This window comes from Protopterus annectens, chromosome 1.part1, assembly GCF_019279795.1.
Source record: "Protopterus annectens isolate FY-2018-M chromosome 1.part1, PAN1.0, whole genome shotgun sequence".
Lineage (NCBI taxonomy): Eukaryota > Metazoa > Chordata > Ceratodontiformes > Protopteridae > Protopterus > Protopterus annectens.
The window spans coordinates 385524290-385547325 of NC_056726.1; the positions used below are offsets into that span (position 1 = coordinate 385524290).

Sequence of the window (23036 nt, forward strand, 5' to 3'; positions counted from 1 at the left end):
TATTCTGTTCTTTAGGGATAACTTTGTTTAGTGTATATTTTTATCTTTACCTGTATTCCCGTCCCTTCAGAAAACTCGTTTAAGTTAGAGAGGTTTCCCCTCTATCCCCCCCCCCCTCTCTGTATTAGCCATTTAAGTTAGAGGCTAATCTTCTCCCTCTTAGAAAAAAAAAAAAAACATATATATATATATATATATATATATATATATATATATAAATATATATATATAGTTAGTTTGTCTTAGTTAGTCTAATTGTTATTGTTAGGCTTTGTGTCTGTTGTTTGGGTGTGGTAATTACGTGTGTGTGTCTGACAGTTTTTCATACCCACTTTCTTTAGTTTTGTGTATTGTTTTGGTATTCCTTTCTTTAGTTATGTCTAAAGATACCAAGGTGTCCGGATTCAAGAAGTGTGATTCATGCTGTCAGATGTCTCTGACAGATGGTCACACTTCTTGTGTCTATTGTCTCGGCGCCGTGCACCTGCAGGACTCTTGTTCGGTCTGCCATGCTTTCAGTCCAAGAGTCCTGCAGGAGCATAGGAATAAATTGATCCTACGGGGTTTGCTTAAACCCGAGGAGTCACCAGCATAGGCTCAGCCCGTGAAGTCCTCCAAACCACCTAAACCTTCGGCTCCCAGCTCGGAGCTGTCGTTAGGTGAAGCTACTACTTCTGCCTCGGTTACAGCTGGAATCGATGCTCCTGTCTCTCAGTCGGCTCCGACGCGTACTTCGGAGCCGTCTGGGAGTCGAAAAAGATCCAGGTCTCCCTCCCTGGAGTCTATACGCTCTGCTCCTGGGTCTCCTCTGCTCCAGTCGGAGAGCAGTCATCGGTCCTCCCACTCTTCTCGGTCATAGAGATTATCTGATCACGACTTGGAGAGTGTGGTCAGCAGGCTCTTAAAATCGCAGGCCCTAGCAAAAATGTTGTCCAGCCCCCCTCAACAGGGTTTGGCTATGTCCTTGTCTGCAGTCATTCCTCCTCCGACTCCTCCCTTGAGTTCGGAGCCGGGGTTCGAATCGTGGAACCTTCGGCACCGATTCCTTCTCCTTAGGTTCCGTCGTCGGCTCCGATCACTTCCTTGGTACCATCCTTGGAGGGATCTGGGTGCCGAGACTCCCTCGTTGGCTCCGAGGGGGCGAGTGGCATCGGACCCTTGTCCGACCCCGTTCTCTCCATCAGAGCTTCGGCGCAGTTGAGCTCTGCTCCTACATCGGCTTCGGAGACGTCCCCCTCTGTGCGGAGAGGGATTCCGATATCTTCTGAACTGGAGCCTTCTCAGCATCCGAGCAGGGACGCCTTCGAGGTCATGAGGAGTGTGCTGGCCCCTGAGTCAGCTCCACGATCTTCCCCTTCGGCTCCTCCCTCTATGGTGCCTGCGCCTGCCTCTGCCCCTCCTCCAGACCCCAAGCGTGGGGAACCAACGCTCCAGGGCACCCCATTGGGTGTATCTTCCTCTTCCGAGGCCTCCCCTGATCATTCAGAGGAGCCACCTCGTAAGAGGAAATGCAAGAGGAAGCATGTTGACTCCCCTGAGTCTGTCACATCAGATAGATACTGACTTGGAGGAATCAGAAGGGTCCCCGAGATCCCCCTCTGAGGATGTCTCATTCTCAGACATCCTTGAGATGCTTAGGCAGAGGGGGAATTGGTCTACCCTTAGCCCTTCCGAGGATGAGTCGGTATTCCTGGATGCGTTTGGATCCCGACCCTCCACCTCCTGGGTCTCTCCACCTTTCGACCCACTAATGTCCGTGGTGGCTCGGAAGGTGTGGTCAGCTCCAGACACAGTGGAATCGACCCCTAGAAGACCTGCCAAATTCATTACTGCACCACAAGACAAACAGTTTTTGACCAAAGGCTTTCCCGTTGATGCCATGTTGCTAGCGGCAGCCACAAAGAAGGAGTTGACTGAAACTTCTTCATCTGTCCATCTCCCTAACAAGGAGTCTAGGACGATGGACAGATATGGGAAGCAGATGTTCTCTTCAGCGACTTTCTCAATGAAGTCTCTGAATTATTTGTGCCATTTTACCCGTCTTCAGAGGGATCTCCTCAAAGAGCTTGGAGATACCCTCCAAGAGCCATCAGCTGAGGGGGCCCAGGCTAAGTTTGCCTCCCAGCTGGCGACTCTTAATTCAGTGGTGAACTCCTCCATGAGGCACATTTCTTATGCAGCCGATGGTGCAAGTATTGCCGCAGGCACAGGCGTCGCCCTAAGGAGACACGCTTGGATGCGGCTTTGTAACTTCTCGGAACCTTTCAGAGCGTCTTTCACCAGCACCCCCTTTGATGGTTCCTCTCTCTTTGGATCGCAGGTGAAGGACACCCTTCCCAGGTGTGAGCAGGAAGGCAAGACTCTGCTGTAGGAGTCCATTTTTCCACTCCTTCCAGACCATATCCCAAGGGTCAGAAGAGTGGAAAGATGTGTTCCGGAAATCCCAGGGAGCCTTGCCGGACACGTGGTGAGTTTCCCTCCAGGGGCAGAGGAGGGAACAATAACGGACGCTGCACTCATGGCAGAGGGGGGGGGGTCCGCAAAACTAGGGCAGCAGAGAATCTTTCTCTGACAAGCCCTTCCAGCATCCCTGAAGGGTTGCCCGGCTGCCCACCTCTGGAGGCAGTCGGGGGAAGATTATCGCTGTACCCAAGAGCCTGGCAAGACATAACACAAGACAAATGGTTACAGTCTGTTATATCCAGAGGTTACAGAATTCCCTTTGTTCATGCTCCCTTATTGTTAAACAAGTCCCTTCCAGATGTTCTACCCAATCTAAGGGATCAAGCAGTTCAGGAAGTTTCAAAACTGCTAAGAAAAAGGGCCATCCAGCAAGTCCCAGCAGACCAGCAAGGATCCGGAATTTACTCAAGGTTCTTTTTGGTACCAAAAAAGACAGGGGACTGGAGACCCATTTTGGATCTCAGCAGGCTAAACTGGTCTGTACAAAGAAGGAAGTTTCGGTTGGTCATGCTACAGTCCATTTTACCCTTTGTGGGTCAGGACAATTGGATGTGCTCCATAGATCTTCAGGATGCGTACTACCACATCAAAATGGACAGGCGCTCCAGAAGATTCCTTCGCTTCCGGCTGGGAGCCAGCCATTATCAGTTCAGAGCTCTGCCCTTTGGTCTCACCACAGCCCCCAGGGTGTTCACCGAATGTATGGCAGTGGTTACCGCTCACCTGAGATGGCAAGGATTCCAGGTGTTTCCATATCTAGACGACTGGCTCCTCATTGCTACCACCAGGCATCACCTTCTGCGAGCCAGAGACTACACTATCCAGATGTGCTGCACACTAGGTATCACAATAAATTTCAAAAAGTCTGCATTGTCGCCCTGTCAGTCTATCACCTTTATAGGTGCAAACTTAAATACAAAAGACAGGTCATCCAGCCTTCCACCAGACAGGGTCTTAGTCATTCGGCGGCATGTTCAGGTCTTGTTAGTATGCAAGATAATTCAAGCCAGGTTCGTCCTCCAAACCTTGGGTCTCATGGCAGGAGCGATCATACTCGTTCCTCTGGCTTGTTTTCACATGAGGATCCTCCAGAGGCTTCTTTTCACCCAATGGTCCTTCCAGCAGCTTACCATGTCTCACATGATTATTATCACAGAAGCATGCAAAAAGCACCTTGTGTGGTGGATGGTCTCCTCATCAGTGCCCCTGGGCAGACCATTTGTACTTCCCCCTCCAGTTGCAACGGTGACCACGGACGCCTCCCTGATCGGTGGGGGGGCATTATCAGGGAAGAACAGTCCAGGGCACCTGGCAACCTCGAGTACCATCTGCACATAAATGTCTTGGAGATGAGGGCCGTGCTTTTAGCGTTGCAAGCTCTTTAGGACTGTCTTCCTACCGGGACCATTGCAATTCAAATAGACAATATGTCAGTCGTGTGGTACAGCAACAAGCAGGACGGAACCAGGTCCTACCCCCTATGTCGAGAAGCACTCAGACTCTGGCAGTGGGCGATCTCTTCCCAACGGTTTCTGACCGCAACACATATCCCTGGGAGGTCCAGCGTCATAGCAGACAGACTGAGCAGAGCTATTCTCATGCCTCACGAGTGGTCTCTGAATCAGATAGTGGCGGACCAAATCTTCCGCAAATAGGAACAACCTTGCTGCGACCTCTTTGCCACCCCCTTCAACAGCAAGTGCAGCAACTTCTTCTCTCTCCTTCCACTTCCGGGACATTCGCCCAGAGACGCTCTAGTCCACGATTGGCCTCAGGGACTTCTGTATGCATTCCTTCCTTTTCCCCTAATTCCTAAGCTGATACAGAAAGCTACCATATTGGCTGCAAAATGATCCTCATTGCTACTTACTGGCCTCGACAAATATGGTTCCCGTTCCTGCATCATCATCTTCTCGAGCAGCCTTGGACTCTGGACCCAGTTCCAGACCTTCTGATCCATCAATCGGGCAGACTGCATCATTCCCTACAATTGCTGCAGCTCACGGCTTGGTTGCTCCACTTCCAATCCTAGCCAGGCTTCCTGATATCTCCCAATCAGTGCGTGAAATCATTTTATCATCGCACAAGTCTACCACTAGAAAAACTTATGCTAGTAAGTGGAAACGTTTTTCTTCCTGGGCAGAGGCTAAGAGTATAGACCCCTTTTCAGCCCCTGTACACCACATCTTGGAATTTCTTGCAGAACTCTCTCATGCCGGGTCCGCTACAATTAGGGTGCAGTTAGCTGCAATTTCAAATTTTCACATTGGCCTATCAGAAAGGAATATAATGTCTCATAAGCTTTGTAAGGCCTTCCTCAAAGGGACCATTCTGCTCAGGCCCCCAATGAGAGATTCTCCACCCTCGTGGGATCTCAGTTTGATTCTAGCTTCTCTAATTTTGCCCCCCCCCCCCCATTCGAACCCGCAGCTTCTTGTTCCTTGAAGATTTTATCTTGGAAAAAACTTTTTCTGGTAGCAATTACTTCAGCCAGAAGAGTTTCGGAGCTTCAAGCTCTTTGTATCCGTCCCCCGTACCTAGTGTTCCACAATGACAGGGTTGCTCTCAGGACTAATCCTTCCTTCCTAAGGTCTCTTCTGAGAATAACTTGAATCAGTCCATTGACCTTCCTGTGTTTTTTCCCAACCATTCCAACAGGGCGGAATATAAGTTGCATCAGATGTTCACAGGCAACTACGCTTTTATTTGCATAGGACTAAGGACTTCAGAAAATAGGACCAGCTTTTCCTTTCTTATGCAAAGGGCAAACAAGGTCTACCAGTATCAAAAGTAACCTTATCCAGGTGGTTGACTTTATCTATCAGCTAAGGAATAAACAATTCCCTGTTAAACCAAAAGGTCATTCCACCAGAGCATTAGCCATTTCTGTGGCTTTTCAGGCTAGGTTGCCCATGGAATCTATTTGTGCAGCGGCCACGTGGGCCAACCCTCATACTTTCATCTCGCATTATAAGTTGGACGTGGTTTCCAGGAGCAGAGCTGATTTTGGTTCCACTGTTCTGAAGAGTTTGTTCCATTGAGCCACCCAGCATATTAGGTGCTAGGGACGCTGTCCCAACCAGCAAGAATGAAGGTGAGATGGACAACTTTGTCTAACTACCAATAATGTTCCTTGTTAGTTGTCTCCTCTCGCCTTCTTTCTTGCGTCTGACCCCCTATCCTAGTAGACCGAGAAGAGTTCTCTATGGATTTGCACAGGCTGAGTCTTCTCTGGCTGTTCCACTCTACCTGGTAGTCTCTATAGTAGGGTTTATGTGTTATAGGATAGGATTCCTTCATTATTTTTGTCTGCTGTTATTAGTCTTACCAAGCGAGAGTTGGGTATCTAGCGCCAGGCATCATGGGATATGGGGAGGCCTCGAGCCAGTAAACAGCTCTTGGGCTTTAGAAAATGGCCCAGTCGGAGCCAAGGATCGGCTCCAAACCCAACCAGCAAGAAAGAAGGCGAGAGGAGACAACTAACAAGGAACGTTATGGTAGGTACATAACTTCTTTTTCTTGCACATCTTCTAGTTTTCTTTCTCTTCTGTGCAAATTTATCTCTGCACATTTAATTTGTATTGTCTGAGTGAGTCTACTTATTTAATCACTTCTAAGATCTAACGGCTGGGTATTTTGTTTATTGAGGGGAGGGTATTTAGCACTGTAAATTGGCAAAATGTTATTTTCCATCTTAATGGCCAAGATCGTGTATCCCATTACTATTTTGTATAATTGTTATTATTTGTAAAAATTTATATTTGGCTATTGATCAAGAGTGATAGAGCAGTTGTTGAGTTTCTATCCCAGTAATTCTAGAATGGTGGCAGTACCATCTTGCCACAATAAAAGCTTTGGGAAATTGGCAAATTCTGCCAGCCTTCTCTTGGAATTGTTTGAGTGAGTTTGTTTCACAGTTGGTCACTATGGATAAAGGGCACTGGAAGATACTGAGGTTCACAGAGTGTGGTATGAAAAGGGCTTGAGGTGCTAGCCTTAACTAAATTCTGTAAGTAATCACTGTGCAGTCCTAGTCTGGTGTGGTTGTTGTAAGCCAACAACAAGGGCAACCGTGCATATTCCCTTTATTATGTTGGGGTTGGGTTGTATTTTCTGAATTGGTTATTGAATCCTGTGCACAATTTACTTTGACCTCCTGGGTACCCATGTTGTGACTCAGTAGACCATCCCCCTGGTAGCCATCATCAGCACTATTATAGCCAAGTTAACAGATCCAAGGACCATAGCTCCTGTCCTTCTCGTATTCAGATACTACATGCGGTTGACAATGGTGAGAGTCGAAAGTGGTCTGGTGCCAGCTTAATCCTTACTATTTAGGGGAATTGGTGGGGTTTACCCACTCTGTGGTGCTAGATTGATCCTTTACATCCAGGTAATGTCTTTATTGCAGAATGATATTGTCATGTATGCTCTTTTACACTGCATTTGTGGTCACCTAAAGCATGAATGATATGTTAATGGAGCTTGTATCATATACCACAGTGGTATTGTGATTTTCTATGGGAGTTTCGTGGAAATTGTCTTTATGGTAACATCTTGTGGATTTGTATATTTCTTTATGGCTTAGTTTTTGGGGCTGTCGTGTTTTCACGTTCATGGGTTATTTTACCTTTTTATTGCTTATTATTGTTGCAATTCAGGGTAAGCTGCTTGCTGAAATATGTTTTTGTTTGATGGAGGACTGTGTCTTTATAAATAAGGACAGCACCCCTATTTAGATATGTTCCTTCATACTTCTGCTGCTTCCTGCATAGCAGCTTATACAGAAGATGGTGGCTGCCACCTCCACATTTATTCTGTCAGCACTAGTCCAATGTCATTGCGGTGTTTTGTAAAAGAGCAATGTTGCCAGAAAGCCACTACTGGGAAATTTTCTGATGATTTTGTACAGTGAATAATATCTTGTGTTGAGATTTACTGCACAGTTTTCGACCTCAAGTATGTACTGTAGAAGTGAGTATCTCTGCCAGCTGTATTGTCTATGCCTTGTAAGGTTAAAATGCTTTTTTTTAACCTTTTTTTTGTATTAATCTTTTGCAGTCTTACAACAGTGGAAATGTCCTTGCCTTACTTGGATAAGAATTTGTTTATTGGTAAAGTTTATTTCCTTGCTACAGGAGGTAAGTAAAATATTTTCTTTCTTTTTATGAGACACAGTAATTACATTTGTTTAAATTAGCAATTTGACTGAGAAGCATTTTCTTATGGGGAGAAGGGTCCTACTTCTTGCTGAGAGATTTAGAGAATTTGGAGGATAAATAATTTTGACAGGTTATCTCCCATTGTAGTACCTGACAGAGCAGAGATTGAACTGTTGTACCCTGGTTGCCAGATTATCAGTTTCCTTTTACCCACAAGGGTCATTACAGTCCTTATTTCTAAGATGAATGCATTGCTTGTCAGTTAACATTGAAATGACAGATGACAAGACCTTGGACAGCATTCTCACTAATGCTTAATGCTGATTAACTGCTTACCCTGACATTACATAATGATGATGTCATAGCTGGTAAGTACAGAGGACCCCATGATCTATGTTCTTGGATTTCAGTACACACTGAATTGTAATGTTCCTCTGTGGTTTTACCAGTAGTCATGACACTTTTCTGTTTTCATTTTACTCTGGTGTAATATTTCATTTTTCTTCTTTGAGTTTCTGTATCCCTGATGCATTTTTACTGGACATACAAAACTGACAATGTGTAAATCTGACCATCAGATATTTGATGATGTTAAGTTGTTGGTCTCGCCTTCATTCTTGCTGGATGGGTTCGGAGCCGAACCTCGGCTCCGACTCGGCCTATTACTAAAGCTCGAGAGCTATTTTTACCGTCTCGAGGCTATCCTATGTCCCATAATGCTGGGCGTGATATACCCAGATCTCATTTGCCGCTTCAGCTACGAGGTTGCGTCTTTTTGCCGGCTCAGGTTGTATTAATATTTTTTCTGGGTTTTAGTCAGCTTTTTGGGTTAAAATATTAGCGATAATGTTTTATAGTTACTACCCTTTAGATCCCTGTTTAGGATTCCCTCTTAGGTAGTTTTTGATACAGTTTTTTCCCCTCACCTAATAGTTAGGCCCTTGGCCAATCCTCTTCCATACTTTTTTGTCTGTAGTTGTGTGTGTGTGCCTAGTTAGATTGTATTTATAAGTGTGGGGTTTTGTTATATTATTCTGGTCTGTTACAACTTTTTTGTGTGTGTGTGTTTGGCTGATTGTGACTAGACCTCCCTTGTTGTCCTTATCTGCCAGTCATCCCTTTTTTCAGGATGTCTAAAGACACTAAGGTCTCGGGCTTCAAGAAGTGTGACTAGTGCTGTCAGAAGATGTCTCTGACAGACGGTCACACTTCTTGTGTATATTGCTTGGGCCCTCTTGCACCTGCAGGACTCTTGTTCTGTCTACCATGCGTTCAGTCCAAGAGTCCTGCAGGAACACAGAAACAAACTTATTTTGAGAGGCTTGTTAAAGCCTGAAGGTTCCCCGGCTAAGCCTTCGTCGGGTAAACCTTCTAAGCCCGCCAAACCGTCGGTTCCATGTTCGGAGCCGTAGCCGAGCGGTGCTACTACTACCACTGCATCGGTTCTGGCTGGAACCGATGATTCGAGGCTTCAGTCAGCTCCGACTCTGCTGTCGGAGCCGTCTTTGAGCAAGAAGCGTTCCAGGTCTCCTTCCCTGGAATCGGTCCATTCAGCTCCGAAGTCTCCCTTGTTATCGGAGCGGAGTCACAGGTCCCATTCCTCTCCGTCTTCCAGGCTGTCGGACCATGACCTCGAGAGGGTGGTTAGCAGACTACTTAAGTCGCAGGCACTGGCCCAGATGTTGCATAGCCCTCCTCATCAGGCAGTGGCTTTCACTACTCCCTCTTCGATTCCTCCTCCGACTCTTCCTGTGAGTTCGGAGCCGGAGATCGTAGGGGTCGGGACCGTCGGAACGTCGGAGCTGATACCACCCCTTTCGGCTCCCTCGTTGGCTCCGATCTCTTCCTTGGAGGAATCCGGGCTCCGGGACACTCTCGTCGGCTCCGAGGGGGCGAGTGGCATCCGACCCTTGTCCAACCCCGTTCTCCCTCTCGGAGCTTCGGCGCAGGTGAGTTCGGCCCCGACATCAGCCTCGGAGCCATCCCTCTCGGTGCCGGGAGGAGTCCTTGTCTCTTCGGAGCGGGGACCCCCTTCCCTGCCTGATAGGGGCACCTTTGAGGTCATGAGGAGTGTGCTGGCCCCTGTGCCTGCTCCACGGTCTGCTCCTTTGGCTCCTCCCTCTATGGTGCCTGCTTCAGTCTCTACACGCTCTCTCGATCCCGAGCATGGAGAACCGACGCTACAGGTACCCCATTGGGCATATCCTCCTCTTCCGAGGCCTCCCCTGATCTTTCAGGGGAGCCCCCTCGAAAGAGAAAATGCAAGAGGAAGCATGTAGACTCCCCTGAGTCAGTCACATCGGACACTGACTTGGATGACTCAGAAGGGACCCCAAGGTCCCCCTCTGAGGATGTCTCATTTTCTGACATCCTGGAGATTCTTAAGCAGAGGGGAAACTGGTCTGCCCTTAACCCTTCTGAGGACGAGTCGGTGTACCTGGATGCGTTTGGTTCTTGCCCTTCCACCTCCTGGGTGTCTCCGCCTTTCGACCCGCTCATGGATGTGGTGGCTCGAAAGGCGTGGATGGCTCCGGATACTATGGAACCAACTCCCCGGAGGCCTACAAAATTTATTACAGCCCCTTCTGACAAGCAATTTGGCGTCCCTGTTGATGCCATGGTGGTGGCGGCGGCCACTAAAAAGGAGTTGGCTGACCTTTCAGTACCTGTCCATCCTCCTAATAAGGAATCTAGGACTATGGACATGTATGGCAAGCGGATGTTTTCCTCAGCGAACTTTGCTATGCAGTCACTGAATTATTTGTGCCATTTCACCCATCTCCAGAGAGACCTTCTGAAGGAACTGGGTGATACCTTACAGGACCCATCAGCTGCAGGGTCTCAGGAAAAGATCAACTCCCAGCTGGAGACCCTAAACTCTATTGTCAACTCCTCCATGCGGCTCATTTCCTATGCAACCGATGGAGCGAGTAGGGCTGCAGGCGCGGGCATCGCTCTAAGGAGACACGCCTGGATGCGGCTTTGCAATTTTGCTGACCCCTTCAAGGCGTCCTTCACTAATACCCCCTTTGGTTCTGCCTTGTTTGGACCTCAAGTGAAGGATACATTGACCAGGTGCGAGCAGGAAGGCAAGACTCTCTCTGCCGTAGGAGTCCGTTTTTCTACCCCTTCTAGACCAATACCCTAAGGGTCAGAAAGGTGGGAGAATGTGGTTCTGCAAACCTCAGGGAGTACTGCCTGACGCACATGGTGAGCTTCCCTCCAGAGGCAGAGGAGGGAACAATAATAGACGCTGCCCGAGGGGCAGGGGGGTCCACAGAATCAGGGTAGCAGAGAATCCTTCTCTGACAAACCCTTCCAGCACCCCTGAGGAGCTGCCTGACTGTCCACCTTCGGAGGCAGTCGGGGGAAGACTATCACTGTACCCAGAAGCCTGGCATTCCCTCACGCAAGACAATTGGGTACGGTCGATCATATCCGAGGGTTACAAAATTCCCTTTATTCATACCCCACAACCGCCAAAAGAGCCCCTTCCAGACGTTCCACCCGGTCTGAGGGATCAAGCAGCACTAGAAATTTCAAAGCTGCTACAAAAAAGAGCCATCCAGCCAGTCCCAGCAGACCAGCAAGGATCCGGAGTCTACTCCAAGTTCTTTTTGGTACCAAAAAAGACAGGGGACTGCAGACCTATTTTGGATCTCAGCAGGCTGAACAAGTCTGTTCAAAGAACGAAATTCTGGATGGTCACGCTTCAGTCCATTCTACCCTTTCTGGGTCAGGACAATTGGATGCGCTCTATAGACCTTCAGGATGCGTGCTATCATATCAAAATGAATAGGCGCTCCAGGAGGTTTCTCCGCTTCCGGCTGGGAGCCAGTCACTACCAATTCAAAGCCCTGCCCTTTGGCCTCACCACAGCCCCCAGGGTGTTTACCAAATGCATGGCAGTGGTTGCGGCTCAACTGAGACGAAAAGGATTCCAGGTGTTTCCATACTTAGACGACTGGCTCCTTACTGCCACCACCAAGCGTCAGCTACTTCATTCCAGAGATTATACCCTCCAAATTTGCAACGAGCTAGGTATCTCTATAAACTCCGAAAAGTCTGCCTTGTCGCCTTGTCAGTCTATTACCTTCATAGGCGCCATTTTAAACACTGTGGAACTGTAAGCAAAACTGCCTGTACAAAGGACTTCAGACATTCGAGGTCATGTTCAAATCCTACTACAAGAGAGCAGAGTCCAGGCCAGATTCGTACTAAAAACCCTAGGTCTCATGGCAGCAGCTATCACATTACTCCCCCTAGCTCGCTTTCACATGCGGATGCTGCAATGGATGCTGTTTTCCCAGTGGTCCTTTCAACAGCTTCCAAAGTCACACGGCATTCTAATCACTCAGTCATGCAAAAGACACCTTTCGTGGTGGATGGTCTCCCCTCAGGTTCTTCAGGGCAGACCCTTTGTCCTTCCTCCTCCTGTGGCTACTGTGACAACGGATGCCTCCCTGATTGGGTGGGGGGGGCATTTTCAGGGCAGGACAATCCAGGGCACATGGCAGTCTTTCGAAAGCCACCTGCACATAAATGTCTTGGAAATGAGAGCGGTGCTTTTAGCGTTGCAGGCTCTTCAAGACTCTCTACCCACTGGGACTATTGCAATTCAGACAGACAATATGTCTGTAGTGTGGTACATCAACAAGCAGGGCAGGACCAGGTCCTACCTCCTATGTCGAGAAGCACTCAGACTGTGGCAGTGGGCGATCTCTTCTCAACGGTTTCTGGTAGCAACGCATATCCCCGGGAAGTCCAATGTCATAGTGGACAGGCTGAGCAGAGCCATTCTCATGCCCCACGAGTGGTCTCTCAACCAGCTAGTAGCGGAAAAAATCTACAGGAGGTGGGGTCAGCCTTGCTGCGATCTTTTTGCAACCCCTCAAAACAGCAAGTGCCCAGACTTCTTCACCCTCTTCCCTCTCCCAGGTGTTCCCCCCCAGAGATGCTCTAGTCCACGATTGGCCCCGGGGTCTTCGGTATGCTTTTCCCCCCTTTCCTTTAATTACTCAGCTAATCCAGAAAGCAACTGTTTTGAGATCCAGAATGATCCTTGTTGCCCCTTACTGGCCTCGACAAATTTGGTTCCCATTCCTGCAACGTCATCTACTAGATCAACCCTGGCATCTGGACCCAGCGCCAGATCTTCGGACACATCAGTCGCGCGGGCTGCATCAGTCTCTCCAATCTCTCCACCTCACAGCTTGGTTGCTCCACTTCCAACCCTAGCCAGGCTTCCCTCAATCTCTCATTCAGTTCGTGACATCATCCTCGCTTCGCACAAGTCTACTACCAGAAAGACCTATGCTAGCAAATGGAAGTGTTTCTCTGTTTGGGCAGGGGAGAAACAAGTTGACCCCTTTACAGCCCCTGTCCGTACAGTCTTGTTTTTGGCAGAACTTTTTCAAATGGGATCTTCTTCAGCCACCATCAGAGTTCAGTTGGCAGCCATTGCAAATTTTCACGTTGGATTGTCAGAGACCAGCATTATGTCACACAAACTTTGTAAAGCCTTTCTAAAAGGAACCCTCGTACTTAGGCCCCCGGTAAAAGATCCTCCCCCACAATGGGACCTAAAATTGGTGCTGTCGTCTTTAATTCTCCCTCCCTTTGAACCTGCGGCTTCCTGTTCATTAAAGTTGCTCTCTTGGAAAACTCTGTTTTTAGTAGCCATCACTTCAGCGAGAAGGGTATTGGAACTTCAAGCCCTTTGTGTTCGTCCTCCTTACCTTGTTTTTCACAAAGATAGAGTGTCACTTAGGACTAATCCGTCCTTTTTACCCAAAGTACTCTCTGAAAAAAATCTGAATCAGACCATAGATCTTCCTGTTTTCTTCCCACTGTATACCAATAGGTCTGAACGGAAGTTAAATTGTCCGTTCACCATCAGTTATGCTTCTACCTGGATAGAACCAAGCAGACGAGGAAATCAGAACAGCTCTTCCTGCCTTACGCGGAAGGGAAACGAGGCCTGCCAGTTTCCAAAGTAACCTTGCCCAGGTGGTTGACCTCTGTTATCATGTTGAATTACCAGTTGAGGCATAAAGAGCTCCCTATTAAGCCAAGAGCTCATTCAACCAGAGCATTAGCTTCTTCAGTAGCCTTTCAGGCAAGATTGCCAATGGATTCCATTTGTGCAGCGGCCACATGGGCCTCTCCTCATACCTTCATTTCTCATTACAAGCTGGACATGACCTCTAGAAGTAGGGCTGATTTTGGTTCCACTGTACTCAAGAGTTTGTTCCATTGAGCCACCTAGGACTAAGGTGCTAGGGACGCTGTCCCATCCAGCAAGAATGAAGGCGAGACTGACAACTTAACATTGAGAAGTTATGTACTTACCATAACGTTCCATGTTAGTTGTCTTCTTCTCACCTTCTTTCTTGCGTCCCACCCTCCATCCCCCTAGCCTGGCAATCTTGAGAGTTATCTCCTTAGCTACCTCTTTCCTTTTCTTGGTAACTCTTATAGGAGTTTTGTATACCTAGATGTATAGAGGTAGATACATATATACATATATACATATATATATATATATATATATATATATATATACATATATATATATATATATATATATATATATATCTATATATATATATATATATATGTATATATATATATATATATATATATATATATATATAGATATATATATATATATATATATATATATATATATATATATATATATATATATATATATAAATATATTTATAAATATATATATATATATATATATATATATATATATATATATATATATATATATAGATATAGATATATAGATATAGATATATATATATATATCTATATATATATATATATATATATATATCTTCCCAGTCATGGTGGGGACATGTATATCCATAGTGTTAGCTATCAAACGAGATCTGGGTATATCACGCCTAGCATTATGGGACATAGGATAGCCTCGAGCTGGTAAAAATAGCTCTCGAGCTTTAGTAATAGGCCGAGTCAGAGCCAAGGTTCGGCTCCGAATCCATCCAGCAAGAAAGAAGGCGAGAAGAAGACAACTAACATGGAACGTTATGGTAAGTACATAACTTCTCATTTTCTCTGTCTTTCTTTAATGCCAGGGTTCTGGGTTTTGATCTTATCTGTGCTGATGGTAGTTAATAGAAGAACGAATTGCACAGAAATTTACAATCAGAGTAATTCAACCCCCTCACCCCAAGAAAAGTCATTGTTTCAACTTGACTACAGTTAATGGTGGTTTAAATATGTTCTGAAGCACAGGAATAGTTTGTTTAGGACCAGAGTACAACACTGAGAACTGTAGGGATTGCCAAGGTTTTACTTCTGAAACATGTGTTGTTGCAGAAAGCTCCCTCTTTCTCTGTAGAATGGAAGAGGCTGAAAGTTTTGCCTTGTACTGCTATGGCATATTCTAGCATCTTTAGTTCTTTCCCAACATCGAACATCTCTAATTAAAAAAAAAAAAAAAAAAAAAAATTGGAAAAGTAACCTAAGGAGCAAGTAGTAAGAGATTGGAAGATGAAACTACAGTGTCTAGCATCCTGCTTAACTTAAAGATGTGGGTCCAGGTGAGGTGCTTATGCAGCCCCTGGCTGGCCCATCTCGGGTATTTGAGGCCTCTGGCAAAGGCTGTTTGAAAACCATCATGCTCACTGATCAACCCATCTCACACCAAGTTAACGGCCATCATATGGAGTTCAGACCAGATACCCATAACGAAACATGCTTCATACATGTCCAAATATACCACTGTTTTAATATTCTTAACTTTAGAGATCTCCTGCCAAAGACAGTCCAATGTCTGGCCAGTATACCAAAGCCTTTAGATCTTTTATGCACCGCATGTCATACGTATGCTTCCTGCACAGGACATTTGGCATAGAGGTGACTTAAAGACACAGTTACCCAGAACTACTTTGCCATCAGTCCAAACACCATCATCTTTCATCGGTTTGAACAACCTTTGCTGTGCTGAATACCTAACCATCAGATAAGTGCCCCATGAGGTCTTTTACTGTCGGTCTTGTTTTTCTGTGGTTACCTGAAGTTCATGTCATCCAAGGGAGAAAAATCAGTGTGGGAGGCAGATTCCTCATGAGGGACTTTACGAACAGTGTCTTTTTTTGTTTTGGTGCTTCCCACCACCATACCTCCTGTACTGTTTGTAAGACGTTTGTGCTTAAGAGTCTTAGAAGCCAGTTGTCTTCCCTGACCATCTGTATAAAGAACCAGGGGCTTAAACAGTTAGCCCAGGGTAGCATGGCAGAATCATTTAACCCCAAGTTGCTCCCATTAAGCAGGAAGAAGGCCAAGAAATCTCAAATTCTTTGGCTGTCCAGCCTCCATTGGACATCTCTGTAGAAGCAGGTGATAGCTATGTAGGTAGTCAGTGTTGACTTTGGATTCCTTTGCTGTGACCCTGTCAATGACTGGCATGGATTCTTCTTTCGCACATCCTCTGAGGGTCTAAAGGCGTCTGAGCCAGACATCAAGAGGGAACCATGGTTGATTATCTTGGAGGACCCTAGAGAAATTCCACAGATTCTGGTCAAGGAAGAGGGTCTGGGTACCCTTACTGAATCCTATCAGGGTTTGAAACCTCCAGTGTGTTAGGGCTCACATCCCCATCTAGAAGACTAAACTAATTTCTGTACGTCCTAAGGACCCTCAAAGGGAATGGCAGAAGTTTATTCAGGACCTGTTTACTGCCTTAATGGCTCTGAAACTTCCCCAAGGGGTTTCTGTGCCTACCCCCCTGGACTTCAACTCTGTCCAAAAGACCTAGGGAACCTGATTCCTCAGATGAGGATTCAGAGCCTGAAGGGTACTTCACTTTGGTAGGTGCCAGATAACTGTAGATGTTCTTCATCTCACATTGCTGCAGTCCTTACACTTGGGTAGTCCGCTGTCCTCGGTCGGCCCGAATATCAAAGTATAAGGCTGACGTCGGTCAAGGCGCATTTGACTGACATCAGGACGTCAGGGTACAAATGCGCATGACCGACGTCATATCCTCAGTCTTTTTTGCCGCATGGTCCGATGCAGAAGCAGCATTGCAAGTGCCGGTTGGCGTTCTGAGATTTTTCGATTTCGAAGTTTCAGACCGAGTCAAAGTTGGCTAAGTACCCCGTTGGGGAATATTTTAGTTTTTCTTGCCTCAGTGGTTTACGGATGTCAGAAAAAGTGAATAATTGCATTTCTTGTGGGAAACAGATACGCATAGAGATTATCATACTTTGTGTATTCCTTGTTTAGGGCCTGAGCACGAAGTTGTTGGGTGTCGCTCTTGTGCTAGATTCAATAAGCGCACTATAAAGAGAAGGTTGGATTGTGCCAGGTTAGTCTTTGGGAAGCGGTGCAATTATAAAATGCCGTCGGATGCTCCGACGCCCGCTTCTTCGAAGAAGCGCAAGGACAAAGCAGTTAAGCCTAGGCTAGAAGAACCGTCTGTACCGGACGCCGGTTCTTTAGAGGTGTCGGTGGAGCCGGTGGTTCCACCGGAGGTTTCTTTGGGTTCCCAGGGAGAGACTTTGTTATTGCAGGATGTGGCCTCTCAGGAGGCAGGTCAGGCTGAAGGGGCTTCTCAGGTTACTATACTCCCTCCCTTCCTAGGGTGGTTAGGCCCTCTCCTTCTGTTTCCAAGGCTTCTCCCAGAGGCAGGCCAGGTTTAGCTTCAGTTGGTGTCACCCCTAGTTCTTCAGGATTACTTTGATTAGGGGTTCTTTGCCCCCTCCTGATATGAGACCTAGGGTGGAGCCTGAGCCAGGGAGTTTTGAGCAGGCTTCGGATGTTTCAGAGTCTTCGGCTGAAGACTTGCAGGAGTATTCTCCTTATTCTGACTCTGATGTGGATGATTCTACTCCTTCTGCTTCTCCTCCTGAGGATTTTTCTTTTTCAGAAACTCTTCATTCTATGAGGGAGCATTTTAAGTGGGAAGGTCAGGACTTCTCTGATTCCAGGAAAAGGCTTAGGGAATTTTTGTTTTTACCCCAGCATAGGCCTTTGGCTATACCTCCTGTTTTAGATGTGGTGGAAGATGTTTTTGCAGAGGCTTCTCTTAATCCTGATTCTTTGCCTCCTGCTCCTGTTAAACCGGATAGATATTACAGGGTGCCTGAAGCTCATAGGTTCATAGGTTCATAGGTTCATACTAGGCTATCTGCCCGAGGGCATTTACAAGCCTAGCCCATAGTTTTGTGGCTTACGCCACCCCTTTAGTATGGGGAACTATACCCATTATTTTGCTGTGCCTCTGTTGAGCAGTGACACTGAGGTAATCCCTGGGGTATATCTGCGATCTCCCATCCATTGGTCAAGATTTCTCTTGAACAAGGCCAGCGAGGTGCTCTGCCTCACATATACCGGGATTTTATTCCACAGCATAGGGAGTCTTTGGGTGATGAATCTATCCCTCCAGCACTTCCTATTAATAGCCGTGTCGAGGTTTAAGTCTCCTGCCCTTGTGGCTCTGGCGGATCTAGATTTTTGAGGTGAAGCATATTCATCAAATCTGGGTTTGACATGGCCTTGTATGTTAGGCAAAGGTCACCTCTGAGCAAGCGATGGCGACTGAATAGAGCTGGAGTTCTTTCAGTCGGGCAGCATAGGACAGATGTTTGAGACCCTTTATCCTTTTGGTGAGGAACTTTTGTGGCCTCTCCAGCTGCTGCAAGTGTCGGGTCAGATACATTCCGAATGGGGCATTGTACTCAATCATTGGTCTGATGAGTGATGAGTATAGGGAGACTATGACCTCCCTTGATCTAGATGAGAATCCCTTCATGATAAGGTGGGCAATGTAGAAGGTCTTCCTAACTACTTTAGCTACATGGGTGTCGAATGACAGACTACTATCAACCTGGGTCCCCAGGTCCCTGATAACTCATAAGTATCTTTTTAAGAGTCCTAGGGCAGACCCAGAAACTGTTAGTCAGGGGCCTAAAGGTGTTAAGGCTTCTGTTGTCAAGAATCCGGTTCCTTCAGACAAAGAGGCCAAGGCTTTGGATAGATGGGGAAAGAAAGTTTATACTTCTTCCACTCTAGCTATGAGGGCTTTGAATTGCCAGTTTCACATGTTAAAATACCAAAACTATCTCCTTTCACAATTGAAGTCTAAGGTTGATGCTCTGGCGGAAGGTATTGATTGTAAAGAGTTGCAAGATTTAGTACATGTTTCTGAACAGGTGGGTAAGCATTCTTTGCAATGTGGTTTTGATGCTGTACAGGCCTCGTCTAGGGTGGCTGCCACTGGGTCAGTTCTTCGCAGGCACGCCTGGCTGAGGGATCAGAATTTATCTGACCATGTTAAAACAAGGATTTTAGATGCTCCTTTACAATCTGATGTGTTGTTTGGTTCTCCTGTTGAGACAGTTTTAAAGAAAATGGAAGACAAGGCTAAGTCTATGCAGACTGTTAAAGATTTTGCACACTTTAGATGTACACAGGCAGTTGCGATATTATTTGGACAGAACTAAAGGGTTCAGGCAGTCTCAGCAGTTATTTGTTTCTTTTGCTTTGAGTTCTCAGGGCAAGCCTGTGTCAAAACAAACTATTTCTAAGTGGATTGGGTTTTGCATTGCTTTCTGTTATTCCCATCATGGCAAGGAAGTTCCAGCTGGGATTAGGCCTCATTCCACTAGGGCTACTGCCACTTCGACAGCTTTTTTGAGAGGGGTGGCAACTAAGGATATTTTGGAGGCAGCTACTTGGAGTTCAGTGCATACTTTTTCCAGGCATTATCACCTACCACTTTACTCTAAATCCAGGGCTGGTTTTGCCACTGCTGTTTTGCAGGGCATTTTGGCAGCTCCTGCTTCCTTATAATTTGGCCATCCTCCCTTACCTCTGCTTTGGGATTCTACCCAAGTGTAAGGACTGCAGCAATGTGAGATGAAGAACATAGTACAGTTTTGTACCTACCATAAATGTAGATGTTGAAGATCCACATTGCTGCAGTCAATCTCCTCCTTCCCCTCTGTAGTTAGAGGCGGTTGTGTGGGTTGGGTTGTCAATTGGGTGTATATTGTATATTGTATATATTGTACATATTTTTAGTGCTAGGATGGTTGGTTGTTGGTTTGCTGTCTTTTGGTTTTTGACCTTTATTTTTAGGGTCTTCTGACATCTGGGGCAAGAAAAGACTGAGGATATGACGTCGGTCATGCGCATTTGTACCCTGACGTCCTGATGTCAGTCAAATGCGCCTTGACCGACGTCAGCCTTATACTTTGATATTCGGGCCGACCGAGGACAGCGGACTACCCAAGTGTAAGGACTGCAGCAATGTGGATCTTCGAACATCTACATTTATGGTAGGTACAAAACTGTACTTTTCTGGTTGCTTGAGAGTTACTATTAAAATAGGCCTGACTAATACTGTACCCTATGCTGTTTGGTTTGACTTGTTCTCAGGTTGGGAAGAGAGTGAATTTATTCCCATCTTCCTTTTTTAAACTCGTAGTCTGAAAACATAAAGTATGGGTCTGCGGGAGGGGGGGGGGGACGACAAAGTGCAACACATGAAAATTGTACTGTATTTCTTCGATTTTTTGCTGGTTGCTTGAGTTCCGGTTAACTGAGAGATTATGGTATAAGCTGTTTCAGGTGGACACTCTTACACCTTCTGCAGTAATTCCTGTGTTTGCTGCTTTGTTAGGCTCTTTTATCTCTGCCTCCAAGATTACTGATTCTCAGCCCCTTGCTCCAAAGAAACCTGACGGGTTCTATAAAGTTTATAAAGAAAAAACACTACTGGAGCAGAGTAAAGCTGAAGTATTCCCTTTAATACACAGGTCTGGTACCTCGGCTGTTCGCTTTCAACGGATAACTAATCAAGAATACAGCCATCTTAAATACGTTTCAAAAACCTTAAACCATTCTGTTAATTACATTCAATTCATGTCAATTGCATAATCCAAAGATTTTGAGCTTTAAAAAGTATTAACATTTCATGTAGACTTACTACCCTTAAGTAACTACTTAACTAATATTTTAAATTATTACTTTTTCAAACTATCCAAACTACACCTTTTACAAAATCATGCAAAACAGACAAACATACAGTGAAGCCAACATTATGCAATAAATTAACTTTTCACTTAATACACTAAATTTGCTTCCAAAGTAAGACCTCTGGGTGAATGTGTCTTGTAATTTAAAATGAACTTGCTTTCCAAGTCTAACAACTTCCTAGCTACATCACTCCCCCCCCCCCCTCGTAACTATAGGTTGAGCAAGAACAGAATAGAACAAACCCGACATATTACCCCCATGCACATTCAGAAAGTGTTCAGCAACTGGACTTTTCATATTTCCATTCCGAACATCCCTAAGATGTTCCAAAATCCTAGTTTTTACAGCCCTTTTAGTTGCCCTTTGTACCATTTGATTTCAACACAATTGCAACCAATAGCATACACTACAGCACAAGAATGACAATTAAACTTCCCCTTGCATACAAATTTCCTACCATTAATTAAAGCTCCTGAGATGTTCTTAATTTGAGCACAAACTTTGCAATGGCCGCAGGAAAGCATACCAAATGATTCCTGTTGAACACTGCAATAGCCCATGTTCAAAAGCTCCTTCAAATTTGTGTAACGTCCATATGAGAATCTGACATATCTAGGAAATAACTTTCCCACAAGAGCATCCTCACACACTACATGCCAAGATTCCAAAATTATTTTCCTCATTTTTTCAGAGAACCCAGAGTATTTGGAAACAAAAAAAAAGAGTTCCTGTCCTCTTGATTACCCAAACTATTACAAGCATGTTTCCTTTTTCCACCACTCAGAACATGTTTATTTTTTGAAACCCAATAAAGTTTATCTCTGCCTCCACGATTACTGATTCTCAGTCCCTTGCTCCAAAGAAGCCTGACAGGTTCTATAAAGTTCCTGAGGCCTGTCAATTCCTATTTAACTGTCCTTCTGCTGACCCTGCTGTGATGTCTGTCTCCTCTGACAAGCCTTCTAAGCTTTTGGCCTCTTCCTAGCTTCCATCTTCGGATAAGGACATTAATGCGCAATGGAGAAGATTGGAAAGAAGGTCTACACTGCTTCTACTTTGACCTTTAGAGTCATCAATTACCAGACCCACATGACCAGATATGCTCTTGCATTGATTACCAGGCTTCTCGGGTAATTTCTAACCTCCCTGATTCTGAAGGAAAATCTTCTACTCTATCTGTATTGGGTTTTACCTCCTAGGTACCTCACCACTATGATGCTGTTGATGCTTCTTCCAGAGCCGCTGCCTTTAGGTCTGTCATGAGGCATTACTCTTGGCTTTGTCTGCAGACTTTACCTGAAGACAATAAGGCTAAGTTGTATGCTCCTTTGGATAATAATCTCTTTGAGACAGCTGATGTGTCTAAGTGCGTTCAAGAAAAAGGTAAAGCTTTGTAAGACTATAAGCATATTTTTGTGTCCCTTATCCCTAAGTTCTGTAGGAAGTAATCCTATTAGGTCTGCCTTTTTTTCTTTTTTTTTTTTCCCCAGACAGCCTCATCAGGCCACTAAAGGCAGGAAGGTAGTTAGGCAAACCCCTCCTGCAAAGTCTTCCCAGGCTTCTGTGGCTCAGATGCTTTCTCTTTCTGACAAGCCTGCTTCTCTTTGACAGTTTGCCCCACCTAACCCTCAGCCAGGTTCCCTTGTCCCTTCAGCTCTCCCTCTGTCTTCCAAACTTGCAGCTCAGGGTTCTGACTATCATCTCAGGGTTACTTCATTGTGTGGAAGTCTCTCTCTCCTTTTTGAGGGATTTCTCTACCTCCTCTAGAGCAGCTTCCTCTTTCCTCAGCAGTTATTTGATCCCTGGTGGAGTAGGGAACTATTCAGTTGGTTCCTCCTTCCAAAGTGGGAAAGAGTTTTTTACTCTAGAATGTTCCTTGTTTCTCGAAAGTATGACACTCGGAGGCCTATTCTGGATTTCTTCTTGCTCAACGCCTTTCTCAAAGCTCCTTCTTTTCAGATGCTTTCCTCTTCACATCCAGTTTCCTCTGTTAATGCCTCAGGCTTTTTTGATGTCCTTTGATCTGAAGGATGCTTACCTTCATATTTCTATTCATCCTCTCTCTTTCAGGAAGTTTTTACATTTCTCTTTCTTCCTCTCATTTTTAATTCTCTGCTTTCTTTTTCCTTTCTACTGTCACATAGGTATTCACACAATGTCTAACTCCTGCGATTGCCTTTTGCAGGCTCCAAGGCAGTCAGATTTTTACTTATTTAGATGACCTGTTGATTCAGACTCCCTCTCCCAGTTGCCTGTTGCAGACTCTGGAGTTCACCATAACTCTCCTTCACAGTCTGGATTCACTATCAGTTTCCAGAAGTCTGTCCTGACTCCCTTTAACTCATTAACTCCGGAGCAGCTCAGAAAATGCTTTAACCGTAACAGCTAGAC

The 23036-nt window shown here is 45.7% G+C and overlaps 1 protein-coding gene across 1 annotated transcript in view; it reads left to right on the forward strand.

The window, feature by feature from the left end:
• CENPM (centromere protein M) overlaps window positions 1-23036 on the forward strand; it is a 562514-nt gene that overhangs the window by 336594 nt on the left and 202884 nt on the right. Inside the window, exon 4 of the mRNA XM_044075405.1 lies at window positions 7525-7604. Within this exon, the coding sequence (XP_043931340.1) occupies window positions 7525-7604 (80 nt within the window). The remainder of the gene's footprint in view (window positions 1-7524; window positions 7605-23036) is intronic.